Raw genomic sequence first — 17202 nt, 5'->3', positions numbered from 1 at the left:
ATGTGAGTGTGCATGTGGTGAGATATCCATTGACTTTGCAAGACCATGAATCTGTACCTGAAAAGTTTTGCTTCAGTCTTGGCAAAGCAGAATTTTTTTGTGACTGCAGAGACCCACATGTGAGGGACAGTCCTGGCAGCAGTGACTGCATTTGAAGGCATTGTCTACCAGACGTGTCCTGATGTTGTTTTTCCATTGATTTCCCTTTTCTTCATCAACAAGCCTCAGCCTCACCTCTCATTTTATGAAACTTTTGTTTAGTTTCACTTTCCAGTGGGAGCAATCACCAGTAATTTCCTCTCACCTTTTAATGTCCATGTAAAGAGATATTATGTCTTGCTTGCAAACATCCATGAAATGAAGACGGGTACAGTCCTTTGTGTTTTATTTTTGCCAGATGTCAATTCCTCATGCAGCAGGTCCTTTGGGATTCTTTCATTTTGCATGCAGAGTACTTGATCAAGCCAGCAGAGGCATCATTGTTACAGTAAGATGAGGAGGCTGAATATCAGTGTATGAAACAAAACCTCATTACTGGTGACTCAGTCAGTTCACTTGTTGCCCAGAATCTATCTCAGGCTGCATAGATGGAAGGTATTGAGATGCAGCTCTTATTTGAAGTCAATGTTCCAGGTCTCACTACAATAACGGAGTGTGCTGAGGATGCAAGCTTTGCAGATGACGATCTTGGTGGACACTATTTTCTCCAAGATTCTCATTTTCAGCGCAGCTAGTGTTGAAACTGCTCTTCTAGCACATCTGTTAATTTCAGTTAGCAGAGAGAGGTTGCCTACGATGGTGAAACCAATATATGTGAATGCATAGACTCATTCTAGTTCATACTTGTTGATGGTAATGATAGGGGATTGTCCAACACCTTGGCCCTGTACATTCACTTTCATCAGACTGATGGTCAAGCTGAAGAATTGACAGGCTTTTGTGAAATTCTCCATGAGGCATTCTCACAATTACTGCTCTGGGTGTGTTACCAGTGCCATATTACTTGCAAGCAGCTTGCCTCTCATAAGTACTTTGATTACTTATATTTTCATCTTCAGCAGGACTGACTGAAGCTTCCTGTCAAGTTTTGCCTGAAGGTAAACATCATTGGCTGATGTTCCAAAGGGATGCTTCAGCCTGACAGGGAAGCACCCGATGGGGACAAGCACATAACATTGTTTCACTCTACTACAAATGCTGAAGGACAAACTGAATGGTACTTTTTCAGTAAATATTAGATGATTAAGATGCTGTAATTAAACACAAATGTGTGCACACACAAACACATACACACACACACACACACACACATGTACACATTATATATGGACTGGTGACAGCTTGTTCTTATACAAGGAAAAATTATGAACTCGATGCTTAAAATAGGGTTTATATTTTACTAGAAACTGAAGCTTTTTGAATTGTGGCTCTCAAATTCATGTTTGCGACAATTCAATAGCAGAAGTAGTGAAGCAGTATGACAATATAGAAGCAGAAATATTTTCAGGCACATAGAAACATGTTTAGTCACTTGTATATAAAGATTTGAATTGTAATATTATATTTTCACTTTCATCAGGACTCTTCATTACATTATAACTTGAGGTTTACCCAGATATATACTGGCTATATTCAATACATATAAACATATATAAGAAATGAGAAAATGAGAATAAAAGGGGCCTGTTAAAAAATATATTTAGTATTTTATTTTAAAGTTATGTCCTTTTTCTTCAAGGCTGGTTTACCATTTGATCTTTGTGACATCGATAAAATCGAATAGTGAAGTCACTATAATCGGTTAAAACCTTTGAAGGTGGTGTTCCATCATTAACTGCAGTCCTAAGGCTGCATCCAATGTAACAAGAACAAACAATGTGTGTTGGGTGTGCACAAATGTGCGTCTGTGAATACTTGTGTGTTACTTTTCAACGAGAGAGAGAGAGAGAGGTGGTGAGAGAGAGAGAGAGAGAGAGAGAGAGTGTGTGTTTTATGGGTGTGTGTGCGTTGTGTGTGTGTGTATGTGTGCTGTGTGTGTGTGTGTGTGTGTGTTGTGTGTCTGTGTGTGTGTGTGTGTGTTTGTGTGCATATGTATGTTTGCATACAGTTTAAACTTTAATAGCTACAATGGGTATTATTCAAATGACAATAGAATTTTAAAATAACTATCAACTACAGCAGAATAATAAATTAATAATTAAAAATTAATCTATAACCTAATTTTCAAGAAGTACAGCACAAGGTAATGATTGAAATAATTTCTCACATCTGAGTGCAATAATCTTTATATTAATACTGTTTATTGTAGAACACTAGTATTCATCAAATTATTTTGAGATAATCTTTGATAGTTTGTGAAATTTATTATTAGTCACATCTGTAAGGTGGTGAACTGGTAAATTTGTTAGAACATTAAACAAAACATTTTGCAATGATTAGCAGTTATTCCATGTTCTGAGTCCCAATCCTGCAAAGATCAATGTTGCTTTTCATCTTCCTGAAATTGATAACAACAAACTACAAATACAGGAGTTGATTTGATCCACTAACTCCTCCTGACCAGATTTGTGGTCTTGTGTATATGTTAGGAATCATTCTCTCTCCCATTTGTTGGCCTTTTTCCCTTTTCTATCTCAGATTGATGCATTACACTGAAGATAATAGCAGTGAATTAATTATTTTTAGTTATTAAACAAGAAATATTAAGTTTAAAATTCTATTTTATTTTAGCTTTTATCTTTTACTTGTTTCAATCATTGGATTGCAGCCAAAACAATCTTAATGCTCATGTATTTTATTTTTGTTTCTTTTTAAAGCCTGGCATTTGTTTTGTCAGTCTCTTTTGCTGAACCATTTAGTTATTGGCACATAAACAAACCAATACCAGCTGTCAAGCAATTAGGGAGGGGTGGAGGTAAACACACACACACATGCACAGACAAACAGACAGATAGATAGATAGATAGATAGATAGATAGATAGATAGATAGATAGATAGATAGAAATGGGGCCTTTCAAAGTTTCCAACTACAAAATTCACTCCAAGGCACTGGTCGGCCTAGAGTTATAGAAGAAAGCACATGCCCAAGGTGCTGCACAATGGAACTGAGCCTAAAACAACATGATTACAAAACAAACTTCTAAACCACACAGCTATGCATGTGTCTAAAGATTTAAAGCCAAAGTAAATCGTGCAAGTTTGAATGAAAACTTAATCTGTCACCCAGTTTAACACCAGAGTTTGAAGCTTGGGTGCCTTTAGACTCTAAGTATTCAGATTAAGTTTTTGATCTATGGATAAATTCTGTCTCCTCTAGACATTATGAAAGTGTGTCATTGTCATATTAGCAGTATTATTCATTTCTAATCTTCCATGAAAACATGTTCAGTTACAGGGAAATATTACCTCACTTGGAAACAAGTGTGTGATGGTGACTGAAAGGACATCTGTCCATAGAAAATCTGCTTCAATGAATTCTATCTGATCCATGCAAATATGGAAAAGTAGATGTTAAAACAATGATAGGGATGATGATGCATCCATACAAATTTTTGGAAATAAGTCAGTATACACTGGAATAAGGACAAATGTATCAAAGACCATTATGGTTTGAAGTTGTCCTTCCATTACACTTATTGTATGGGTCCTCATCACCAAGCCCAGTATATTGTGCATCTGAAACTCCTTTTTTTCTCATGCCTTTCCTGAAGGTGATGACTAACAAATGGTTCAAAAGGAACATTAACAACATTAATTGAAACATGTCTTGGAGAGCATGCAAAGACATAACACTGCTCCTTTTCCCTTCCCCAGAAAAATAAGAAATTAAAAAAGCTTATTTTTTTATACACATTCTTTTTCTTTTTCACCATACACAAATGTCAGAACTGAATAATGCTAAACATATACTTTTATTAAATATATGTTCTCTTTTGCTCCTTATCTCTTTCTTTATCTCTCTATCGCTTTCACTTTTCTTTTCTTTCTCTATTATAAGTACACACTACATAGATAGACTTTTTACTGCGAAGATTAGTAAATTTCAAAGCTATACTGTTTCAGAAATATAAAACCATCATTAAGCTATGAACTTTCTTGTGTTCATGAAATTTGCATACTTTCTTTCTTCACAGCAAATAAGATTTAACAATATTTTCCCAAAATAAAGAACAATCACATTACTATATAATTAAAAGAAATAAACACATTTTTTGGCTGAACTTAGGCAAGCGTCTTGACATTAAAATGCTCACAAAATAAGATGTTAGTCCTTTATTAGGTAGTTAGTATCAGAACTAATAAAAAATATCTGTGTAGGCTATCCAGAACATGAACTTTCCAATTAATAGAAGAAAATTAAAGCGCAGAAATATCTATAAAATTCATATTATATGGCTATACTATTTTTATTGAATATTCTGTTGACAGCAAACAATATTGTTAATAACATTCAAAAGAAGTGAGATCTTAAGACATAACTATATTTCATAGAGCTACATTTTGCATTTAGCTTAATTACTTGAAAATGTTAAATAATATTTACAATACTATACTTGATCACATTAAGATCTTCAATAATAATAATGATAATGATGGCAGTATTGATTGATTTTATTACTTGATTCATTGCCAATTTTTCTTGTTATATGTATATATATATATATATATATATATGTATATATATATACATATATATTTGCTTCTTTACTTTTTCTTTTATGAGCCTTCACTTTCTAAGATTCAGTTTTGGCTTGATATATGATAACTAAATGTTTAATTTTCTAATATCAAAAACGAAAGAAGGAAAAAAAAGAAGAAAGAAAGGAAGGCAAGAAGGAAGAAAGAAGGAGAACAAAAAAGAATTACAATATTGGCTGCGAAACTAGTAAACATTTATAACATATACATAAGTTGAGTGATGCCAATAAATTGGTGTCTATATATTTTTTATGTTCACTTTCTTGCCAATTTTGTCTATTCTCTAACAGAAGAGTTGCTGCATCAAATAGTATACTTAATAATTTAAAGCAAATCTCTTATGTCAAACCTCAGACATTTTATAGACTTTACAAGCCAATTTCTAGAATCCTTTCAGAATTCATCGTTTGTAGGAAAATTAAAATAGGAGAAACTCTACTTTCAGAAATATAGATTTCATCAGATGTATTTTTAAACGGTATTGTAGATATAGTTCTATTTATTATTAATAATGAAAACTGGCTAGAATCTAAATTGATCGTTTTTGCTTTGCTATCTTTGTTTTTGTTTCTTTTTTTTTTTTCTTGCTTTTTTGTTCTTTTCTGTTGTCTTTATTTATGTTCCTGAGTTTATTCTCACTTTTGAAATGTCAAAACCAAAGTTTAACTGCTGTCATTCTTAGTGATATCAATTAGATTTATTGAAGAAAAATTTGTTTTGGCTTTCATTTTTTTCATACTTCTTTTGTAGAATTTATTGCAATATTGAAATACTTATAAACCAGTGAAACTTGGAAAAAAAATAAAAGGGCTTGCTAAACTAAATTTAATTTTAAAATATAGCAATCTATGAAAGAAAACAAAAAATCTTACTAATTATTAGTACCACTTAAGTTACACACACACACAGATATACATACATATGCATATATACATATACATACTGATGTATATATACACACACACACACACACACACACACACACACACACACACACACACATATATATATATATATGTACATACATATGTATATATTTATATATATACATACATATATATATACATGTACATACATATGGTTACACATATACATATGTATATACACACATATACATACATATATATATATATATATATATATATGTATATCACATATATACTTACACATATATGTGTGTGTATACACACACAAACATATGTATATGATATCTGAAGTAATTTAAAGCAAAATCCGAAGGGTTTCTTGTTCTTCCAAACGATTGTATAAAATTGAATCTAATTACCTTTAATAAAACAACTTACTCAATTAAGAAATTCAATGGTGACTATAAATATGCTGATAGATATGCTGATAAGAATATAATTTTTGCAGGCAATTAACCTCATCTTTCGAAAGGAAACAGTTTTTAAAATTCAAAATGCTAACATGACATTTTGATTCATGTGAAGCCTGATCATCATCAGGTGTCATACTCATGGATGTGAATAATTGTCTAATTGATAAAAGCACTGTTACCCTTAGTTTAAAAACAGTGGTCCTTAGTCTTAACCCAATCCTATGACTATGTGTAAATCCAGGAATAAAACACCTGATGATGATTAGCAATCAAGCTAAATGGAAAGTAGCATAAATGTACATATTTAAAAGAAAAAAAAAAAGAAGAGGCTTCTATTGCTAAAGATGTGCTTAATAGTCTCTGTGAAACATTGGTCTTAGCAAAAATTCCTAATTCCAGACATCTAGACATTCAATGCATAGTTTTAAAAGAAAACTGAAATAATGGATATTAAAAACTTATTTTTGTCATTAAAAGTATGTCATTTTATATAGATACATATGAATATACTTCAATATTTTAGATGTAATTTGATGTGAATTTCCTGAGATATAAGTAATGATTTCTAACTTGGGTACAAAGAAGACACATATTTTAGCAGCAAGACTTAATCAATTTAACTGAATCTAACTAACAACTTATATTATTAACCTTTTTCCTCTGTATAGCCAAGGCAGGTTCAGCAAGTCTGGATAAACTCTCCCTACAGCTCCCTGTAATATGATTATTAACATTTATTCAAATTTTGTGTTTTTTGCAACTAACCCAGTTAATGAAAGATCCGTTTTAATAACTAAGAATCCCTTAAACTATCTTCATGGCCCTAAAAAGATAAAAGGCTATGTCATTTTCACCAAGATTTGGAGCCAGAAAATAATTACTATAACTAGGTATTTCGTCCATTGCTTTAATAATTGTGCAATTACAAAAATTATAAAAATAATTTTCATATTAAAAATTATAGCAATAAAATCCAAATGTCTTGAATATTAAACATTTGATTTTACTGATTTGTATATATGCATTTATGGCTGTGTTTAGAATCTGTTCTGAGAACTTAAATGTTATGTTGCATATAATGCCTTCATTATAAAGGCACAGTTGTAAACATAAAGTTTTGAAATATAGATAACATATTGTCATCGTCATTGTCTTCAGCATTATCATCTAATGCTTATGTCCCATGCTGGTATGGGTTGGCCATTGTTTCTAATAATATCCATTCCTAGCTGCTGGTTTACATTTTATTATTTAACACTCTTAAGAGCATACAGTATTAAAAACATTTACTCTGTGGAACATTCTCTCACACAAGGAGCTAAGAGATTGATATTAAATATTTCAAGGAGCTCTGAGAAATCTGATCTCATTCATTGTGAGCTAAATGCATTTGGAAATGACACATTGCATTAGAAAAGAGATACAAGCAATACTTTAGCTAGCAGATTCTAATGGCTCTTTAATGGCTCATTATACAACAATTAATAATGTACCCAGGCTAAACGATATACAGTTTTACAGTTATATTTAAAATATATTTGTTATGAATAATAGCTATGGGTTAAACTAAAATAAATGGGTATTGCTACATATAATATTCATAAAATAATTTTTGTGTGCACTACAAATTAACCACAAGCCACCACTGCAAACAAGGATATTTTAAACATGTTTATTGCAAATTTAGCATATTGTTCAACCAGCTATTTGATATTTTAAAAATAAATTTCACTGTACCATATAGCTTTCAAACAGCCTCAGAAGTTTTAGAAAATTATATGAATATCTATTTTTCTAATTTAAAAAAATTTTTTAAGTGTATTGTAATTAAGCAAATTATATTTTTCCTTTTTTTTTTTTTTTTGTTATATAACAAATTTTCTCTCACCTTCATTTTGTTTGATTACGAGTCTTTAGGAGGCTGCAGTGACATCTGGTGTTAGTAAAGAACATGAACTTATGCTTATACCTACTGACCATTTCAATAAAATATCAACTATGTCTTCTGATAGTGACAGTGGACATGGATGGAGTGAGAGAAATACAGTACATTACGAAACCTTACCAGGTATGTACATCATAAAAGAACAGTTCCCGTCATTTACAAGCCTTCTAGGCTAACAGTTTTCCTGTTTTTCTAAATCTAATACCTCTCTTTCAACTTCATCACTTAATTTATTATCAAACAATTATAGAATAATTTTCCAGTGTTCAAACTGTTAAAAACATTGTTTTCTTTATATAGGATAATTTGTTCAAAAGCTGGTACATGAATTATTTCATTGGCTTTGTAAAACAGTTAACATGATTAGCAAGATGTATATTTTAAGTATCTATACAGGATCAAAACTTTTTTCTCTTTATTCATTAACTAGTTCCAGCCATATGACTGTGGCTAAGCTAATGTGCTACTAGTTTTCAATGCAATTCTTTTTCCAAGACATTTGTGTTGAGAATTTTGATCCCCACTTTGAAATCTAAAAATTAGAAAATTGAAATTAGAAAAAGGTGTGAATTTTCAAATTAGTATAACATACTCTTTAGTATGTATAGCATTTACAGATAATAAGTACTCAAAATATCACTACCTTAAAAACAAGGTAACATTTCAATACTGATGAAAAACAATTATTTTTCGTTTTTAGTTACTTTTTTTTCTTTTTGCAAAAGACTATTTCTTCAAATGCTTTAGACTGGTCATCAGGAAAAAGTATTTGCATTAAACTCAAAAACTATGCAATATTTCAACATTTTCCCTAATTATTTTACAGACAAATGGGACAAATGTTTGTAAATCTAAATTCGTTCTCAGAAGTGGCAGATATTAGCCTGGAAATGGAAGAAGATTTAACCAATGATTCTTCATTTAATGTTAAATGTCAGTAAACCCAGTATCAAATCCTCCCCAATATGGTTGCCACTAAAAAAAAAAAATTTAAATATTACTTGAAGTAATATTGTACTATCTGCTGGATAAACTGGAACTTTAAAGAGTTTGTAAAAAGTAATCATATATCTATATGATCCTCAGTTGATAAACAAACACAAACATAGTTTGTATGAGCTAAAAAAGGACGATGTTAACAATTCAAAATGCTCTAGTAATAACTCATCTAAAACAATTTAGATATATAAGAATTCAGTATCTCTGTTGACACAAATTATATTTACAATTTACTTGTAAATAACGCTTATAATGTGTCTGATAAACAATAAGTCTAGGGAAAGGAAAGTTAAATATTGCTAAAGAAAGACTGAACTAATAACAGTAAACAATATAAAAACCTGAAAGATGTATCAGCAATTTATTTTTCAATAATCAACAAATATCAAATACGTTCAACAGCAGAAAGGATTCTTACAGTTTGGAATTGTGAAATTATGAACAACAAATCAACATAGATATATGTTATTTGACTAAGTTTATTTATAAAGCAAAAGGGAATGTAACAATTAGATTTCCACATTGTTTATCACAAGAGATTAAAAAAAAAGAATAGAAGCTAAATCATAATGAAAATTAAGATGCAACAATATCTACAAGAGTATACAAAAGCTATATTCATTCAAAATCTTGTTATTCTAAGTTATAGGGAGATAAATACCAGAGGAGGAACTTTCTGGAGAGAAATATACCCAAAGTAGTTAAATTTAGACAAAAATCAATGTTAACAAAGCCTAATCTTAGCTCACAATGAACATTTTTGTTTTCTTTGTTTACTTTTACGAGGTTTCAAGCATTGTCAAGAGGATCAACAGCAACACAAAAGTAGGAGTTCTTTACCATGGACATCACACAAACCCAAGGATATTTCTACAAAACCTTCCTGTCAAGCAATTGTTGATCAAAAAATTGTCTGCAATGATGTTATTGATCTTAAATCCTTAAGAATAAAAACTGCTAATCTCCCAGAACCTTGGAATTTACCAATAAAAAATAGCTTCTCTTCTTTCCCCAAACCCCTGCCATCTGTACCTAAAGTACCAAAACCATAAAAATAACTTTATTCCATTCATTAAGTTTTTTCTAACAAGAAACACCAATGTTACACATAGGTTCTTTTCAAATATAAAATGTCAATATAATTAACAGTAAACATGTTTAACCCCCTCTATAATTATTCTAATTATTGTAAATAAGCATGACTGCTGTGCTACAGAAAGATACTGCACAAATCAGAATATATTTTATATAATGTTCTAATTATTTCTACATAATTCTTCTAGGAAAAACATTAACTTAGCTTCTGTGTAATTACTGACAGTTGTATTTTGCTTCATGTTGTTGATGTTTTTCTAGTTTAATAAAAAAGAAAAGAAATAAAATAACCTTACTTTTAAAAGAGAATTAGCTTTTTTAATTTTAAAATATGATACTCTGTATTTTCCCAGAGTCAGCTAATTATCACAGAATTGTTCCATTAGTTTTGTTCAAACGCTTTATTTTTAACCAAGAAAACTATTTCAACTATATTACATACAATTGTTTGAATGTTAATGTTTAAACAGTACAAAGTGTTTTATTTTAGACAAATACTGTGAAATTTCAGTGCAAAGTGGCATGAGCACAAGAGACAAAAGCTGTATAAGATATTTAAACATATTCGCAAAGACTTATTGTATATAAATCCTCAGTTGTAAATAAACAAAATTTATTTACTATATTTTGCTATATTTGTTTTAAGTGAAAAAATATATGAAATTGCAATATTTGTTTAATATTCCCAAAAACAATTGCCAACAAGTTATCAAAATTGAAACTATGCTTCTTTTTTTCTTTCTGTTTTTATTCAATAAATGCAAAATGAAATAGCTCATACTAGTAGTCTTAAAGTTTCTAACAAATAGCTTCCTCATTCACTGGTAATGCAGCCATGTACAAATAAATGTGGAAGCAATTCTTTTTAATTTGTTTCAAAAGTCACATGGGATTTTCCACGTTGGTAAATCTTATAGATATAGTAAAACATAATAATTGCCTAAATGTAAATTTTAGAAAGATCACAGCAACAAAGTAATTTATAAAGATTGTTTACAAACACTTAGATCTTGATGAAACCTTTTTCTATGTGTCAGATATTTGTTTCATTCATTTTGTTGCCAACTAATTATTCAATTCAAAGCTGCTATGTGACTCCAGTTTCCAGACATTTGAAAGCTATGATATAATGAATGGCATCTTGTTGGCAATATAACAATACAAATTACACCTGCTTAACATTGATGTCATTGGCAACCATAGAAAATCAAAATACTCATCACTTGAACATAGAATACCTTAGCTAGATTCACCAACATTTGCTGGTAAGTAATACTTTTGATATATATTTTACACTATTAAATTACTAATCAATTAAATTATATCATAATCTACATCTGAGTTCATGCTGAATGCATTATAATTGACAGCATATCAAATTATACACTACCATATTTTCAAATTAGTTTCATAATTTCTTATTTCTCAAAAGTGTGAATGGGAAATAATACACACACACACACACACACACACACACACACACGTACATACACACATGCATACACACACATGCACATAAACACACACACACACACATTGTATAAGATTAAATTAAAATATGTTAAATGCTATTGTATGAGATGGGGAAAGTGCTAATTCCCAGTAAACAAAGTCTGATTTGATTTTTTGTCTTTAAACTCTTCATTTCTCTTTTTTATCATTAATACTTTTCAAAGAAATCAAAACCAACACAACTTTTATGTCCCTCCTCTCAAAAATGATACACCTTATGTTAGTTTCAACAAAACAGTAGAAGTAAATATAAAAGAGATTTGTATAATGTTCCTCAATTAATAAACATTTTATACTTTGGTTCAAGGAGAAGGATATCCACAAAGGAGTTATAGTCAAATGAATTGATGACAATGGCTGTATAGTATATATTTGGAGAGGTGGGGACCCTTTAGTAGTAATGAAAGTCTATATTGTCCTCTTCAGAATTTGAACTTAAAATATAGAAAGAAGAAATGACATACCATTTGACATTCTACTTTATCTCTGCTTGCTCATCAGCACATGACCAACTGAGCTATGCATATACTGTAGATATATTTTTTATATATGAACACTGTTATTAGATACTAACATTGATTCTTGGATGTTTTTTTTTTTATTTCAATGTTAATGAGATAGAATAAATTAACATTCTTGAAGGATACTGCAAATATTTGACTTACAAAGTCAGAAATGTGTTTTTACAGCATTTCCATAGAATCTCCTTGATTGATCAGAACAATTTATTGTATCTTTCAAGTAATAACTGTAATAACATATAGATATCCTCATAGATGTTTAATACTTATTAATTCAGATGTTTTGCATACATGTTAATAGATTTTCTTTTAATAGTTTCTCTTTTTCCCTTTAATTTGGTCGAGTCAGTTTATTTACACTAATATTCCTTTAATAAATGTACATTTTCACTGATGACTTTAGGATTAGATATTTATTCTCATTTACTTGCTATTTTAAGTAAAAGTATAAACTCTTGACTCTGTTTTGTTATTCATCATTAGAAAATAAAAACCAGGCACCATAAATAAACCGAGTTTTAGTTATGTACTTGTTTATTTATTTATTTGATTTTTTAACTATTTATTCTAGCAGTAAACTAAATGTCTGATATTTCTATAACAGAACATAATTCCAACCATTTAAGATTTTTTTGTTTATTTCTGTCTGGCTAACAGACTATTTATGTTTCATTTGCTTTTCCCTTTATTAAATGAAAGTCATAAAGCAACATCTGGGTCTCTACACATGAAACTTCAAATCTTTTATGTTGCCTGATTCCCTACTTTCTTTCTTTCTGTTTTACTATAAATCACCCCCACCTCACAAAGTCACATATATTCATATTCAAAACTGATTTGTATGCAAACTTTGAGAGCATTATCATTATTTAATGTTTGTATTCCATGCTAGCATGGGAAGGACAGTTTGTTAGGATCCAATGAACCAGCAGACTGTATCAAACTCTAAAGTCAGGTTTGGCATGATTTCTACAGTTGGATGCTCTACCTAACACCAACCACTTTACAGAGTGTACTGGGTGCTTTTTACATGACACCAACACTAGTGGGGACATCAAGTAACTCATAATACAAGAACAGAGTGAGGATGTAGTTTTGAGGGAGGTGGCATTATGCTAGGTGTTGAGAGGTTAACTTATGATAGAGGGGCAGGAATAGGTGTCTTGCAGTAGTGGAGACACATGGCTACTCAAGTTAGAAGGAGAGAAAAGATGGTGCTGATGTAGTGTCAGAATATACCTTCAAAGCACAATAATGTGAATAAAGAGAACATTAGGAAAGAAACTCAAAGATGGTTGGGAGGGTAGGTCCATATGAATGTGAAAGGAGATAATATTTGGTTAGAGGTGAATGCAGTGAATGGTGAACATGAGTCAAGATATGGTCAATGGGGAATCTCATTTAGGGAGAAGGAAAAAGAGAATAGAAATGGGTCAGGGAAGAGGAGTGAAAGGCAGCTACATGTAAAAAGATGTGGTGAAGAGTAACAATATAATAAAATTGCAACCAAATAATAAATAGTGAGATGATGTGAAGTGTTGAGAAGAGAGAAGATATACAGTGATAGAGATGGAGATCAGAGATACGCAGGTGTAGATATAGTGACAAAAAAAATGGGAAGTGCTAATGACCATCTTTGAGAGAGAGTTGAGTATTCAAAGGGAAACAAGCAGTTGAGGATGATGCTGAGAGAGAGGGATGGGTGGCAAGGGAAGTGATTCTAAGAAAAAAAAGATAACTGGTAGCACAAAAGTGAGCATAGAATAAATACAGTCCTGCTCTCATATAAGGATAGCAGCTGAAGAAATAGCGTCATATTTAGAGAGGGGCAGGGTCAAAGGGGTGGATGTTATGAAAATGAGTTGTGAGGAATGCTTGACAGGTACAGATTGAGTGCAGGGGCATTAACGATATGCTTTTAGAGCCTCATTTTTGATGAGTATGGTGAATCACCTACTATTCTAGGTGATTGCTGAGTATGGTGAATCACCTAATATTCACCCTTATCTTCTTTGTGAGGCTCAATAACCTTAGATTGGTCTTCCCTAATTCATCTCATGTACTCTTGGGTTTCCCACTTCCATAGGTTCCATCAACATTTAACTGATTCCTCTCTAATTACTTCAGTGTATGGCATCCTCTTTACCGTTGAAACAGTTGACTAAAATGTTGCTTCACCAGTCGTTGAGCATGACACACTTCTACAGAGTATGATTAACTATATTGGTGATTATGTCATATTCTATTTAGCCAGATTCTTTAAACATCTAGATGGTAATTCCTGATGGACCAAGAGGTTGTCCTGTCTTCATATCCTTAATTACTTTGTCTACACAAAATTTGATATATTATAAAAAAACAAGATTAATTTCTTATTGTGTGTATATGTGTGTTTGTGTGTATATGTATGCATGTATGTATGTATACATTTATATATATGTATATGTATACACACACACACACACACACACACACACACATATGCATCAGTGGAGACTCCAGCACTCAGGCTATTCAGACTTAACCCAAGTATAAATTTAGTAAAGTGAACATGTATTTGCAAGCTGATTTAATTTCTGCCAACACTGACTTCAAGTATGCAATTGCAGCCAATAACTCAGGTTTCTTTTATTGAGCCTGGTCACAGTTCATTTATTTTCATTCAGCATCTGGTGGTCGTCTTAGAGGTGCCCAGTGTCAATAAATATCATTCATAGCAGACATCCTCTCGACATCATTCACACATGCCTGACTCAGGCTCAGAAGTTACAGCCCATGTTGTTTCCATTCTACAATATTCTTAAAGGAATGAAAAATAATTCAGCAACTCAGGCTTATACAAATGAGCCTGAGAGGTATAAAAGACTAACTAGCATGTCTTGTCAAGAGTACAGGTGACAGTCAGATCACTAAAGTTTGTTGTGCACTCTGCTGTCGTTATTTGATTGCTGTTATTCAGTGTGTCTGTGTGTAAAGATTAGCTACATTTTACAGGGTTGCTTTATTTTGACCCTTAAATTAGAAACAGAGAAAGACATAGAGCTAGATATAAAAAAATAATCCATTTGAAGCAAGAAATAAAACAGAAAAGTGTGAAATTCTTCAAGCAGGTATGTGTCTTATGCGAAATCTGTGATGAGCCTGAGTGACACTGATGACCTGGAGTTACCTCTGATATATATATATATATATATATATATATATATATATGGGAAAACAACTTTAGTTAAGTAAGTGCTTATATATTTAAAGTAATGGACATTAAACATCTAATCAGAAATAACTAAGTGGTCAGGAAAAACATGAAATTAGCTCAATGGCTAATATTACTGAATCCTTTCAGCAATCATGATAAGTAGCTCTGGATGTATTTTAGTCTTATTAGGCTTTTCTTCAGCAGAGCATAAACTTCACTATACTTGCTGGAGTAACGGTGAGGAAATCATGAAATAGATAGGAGTAGGAGTGAAAACATTCTTTATGCTAAGCATGAGACACACCACATTCTGCCCCACTTTTTTTAAAACTGAAAATGTATAGTTAATTGAATCAATTTAAATGCATTTTTGCTAACTAATTAGTGGAGACTTGGGTACTTTTCAAGAATAAAAGATTGATTGTTCATTTAAATCTTTGTAACTATCACTGTACAAGTAATTCCCTTCAGATTGGTAATTTGCCAGAGAATTCTTTAGAGAATTAGCAAATCATCAACAAAGCCTTAACATCTTTGGTAAATGACATTAACGACCTACTACATGGTTGCTCAGCCATCAAGAAATAGTTGCGTATCTTCCTCAAATCACACCCTACTGTCTTAAATAAAGAAAAGATTACATTAGACTTATAAAAGACAGAATGATCATGGATTGATTGGTTATTACTGAAATGACTTGTATCATAAGTCTACTCACTCAGAGTTGGAGTTAAGCAACAAAACAATATTAATGGTTATCATTGACTGGTATATTCAAACTGGTGTCCTTATTTTTGTACATTGAGTATAATAGAAACAATAGAAACGGAAAATGGACTAAATGGAAATTCCATTTTCTGTCTGTATTGTCCTATTATCTATATTAGTAGTAGTATATATATATATATATATATATACTGAAAGAAGCCCGTCATATATATGTATATATATATATATGTATGTGTGTGTATATGTTTGTGTGTCTGTGTTTGTCCCTCCAACATCGCTTGACAACCGATAGTGGTGTGTTTATGTCCCCGTAACTTAGCAGTTCGGCAAAAGGGACCGATAGAATAAGTACTAGGCTTCCAGAAAGAATAAGTCCTGGGGTCGATTTGCTCGACTAAAGGCGGTGCTCCAGCATGGCCGCAGTCAAATAACTGAAAAGAGTAAAAGAGTAAAAGAGTGTGTGTATATATATATATATATATATATATATATATATATATATATATATAATACTGTATAGACTCACACACACATACACACACAGTCAATTACATTGTCCCCAGTGTCTTTGAACTCAGAATATAAAGGGCGAGAAGAAATGTTGCTGAGCATTTTGTTCAATGTGCTAATCATTCTGCCAGCTCATCACATTAATAATACCAGGCTCCATCAATACCATCAATTTTAGTACTTGACTAGTATAGCTTGTTTCATTGACCACATGAGATGAAATAAAAAGTTGGCATTGGCTGGGTTCAAATTCAGAATCATGGAAAAATTTCAAAAGAAAACATTTATGGTTCTAGAATTTCAATAGTGAAAATATTTTCAAAATAGCAATATCTGCCATAAGTCGGTCAACATATACATGTCTGTATAAGAATAGGTTAAATGTAAAATAATTACTTTATTGAAAAATGTACTCTCTGCTGAGTCATTATAATAAGTATTTATCATTTTTTAAATTTATTTTATGTGATGATGAAGATGACGTAAAGTTTAATTTACTGTCTAATGGTATGATACACCTTCCCTTCACTTAATTGCATTGCATGCATGATGTAAAATTTATGTTTGATGTCTTTAGAACTAATTAAAAGTGTAATCGAATTTCATACAAGAATATATATATATATTATTCAACATAAGATGAATTCAAAATGTATT

The 17202-nt window shown here is 31.2% G+C and overlaps 1 protein-coding gene across 6 annotated transcripts in view; it reads left to right on the top strand.

The window, feature by feature from the left end:
- The window catches only part of LOC106876891 (protocadherin-18), a 178052-nt gene that overhangs the window by 100760 nt on the left and 60090 nt on the right, over positions 1–17202 (top strand). Inside the window, exons 3-4 of one of the 6 annotated variants that reach the window (XR_008265540.1) lie at positions 7956–8106; positions 11162–11342. The exons of 1 other annotated variant lie outside the window; for it this stretch is intronic. Coding sequence is in view for 2 of the 5 variants with exons in the window: in XM_052973090.1 (XP_052829050.1) it covers positions 7956–8106; positions 9769–10034 (417 nt within the window). In the remaining 3 variants the exon portion in view is untranslated. Of the gene's footprint in view, positions 1–7955; positions 8107–9768; positions 10703–11161; positions 11343–17202 lie in introns of those variants that run through there. 4 more of the 6 variants (XR_008265543.1, XR_008265542.1, XM_052973090.1 and 1 more) reach the window with 4 other exon arrangements.

The sequence above is a fragment of the Octopus bimaculoides genome, chromosome 14 (assembly GCF_001194135.2).
Source record: "Octopus bimaculoides isolate UCB-OBI-ISO-001 chromosome 14, ASM119413v2, whole genome shotgun sequence".
Lineage (NCBI taxonomy): Eukaryota > Metazoa > Mollusca > Cephalopoda > Octopoda > Octopodidae > Octopus > Octopus bimaculoides.
The sequence above is the reverse complement of the archived record's forward strand: the minus strand, read 5'-3'. Positions and strand labels throughout refer to the sequence as shown.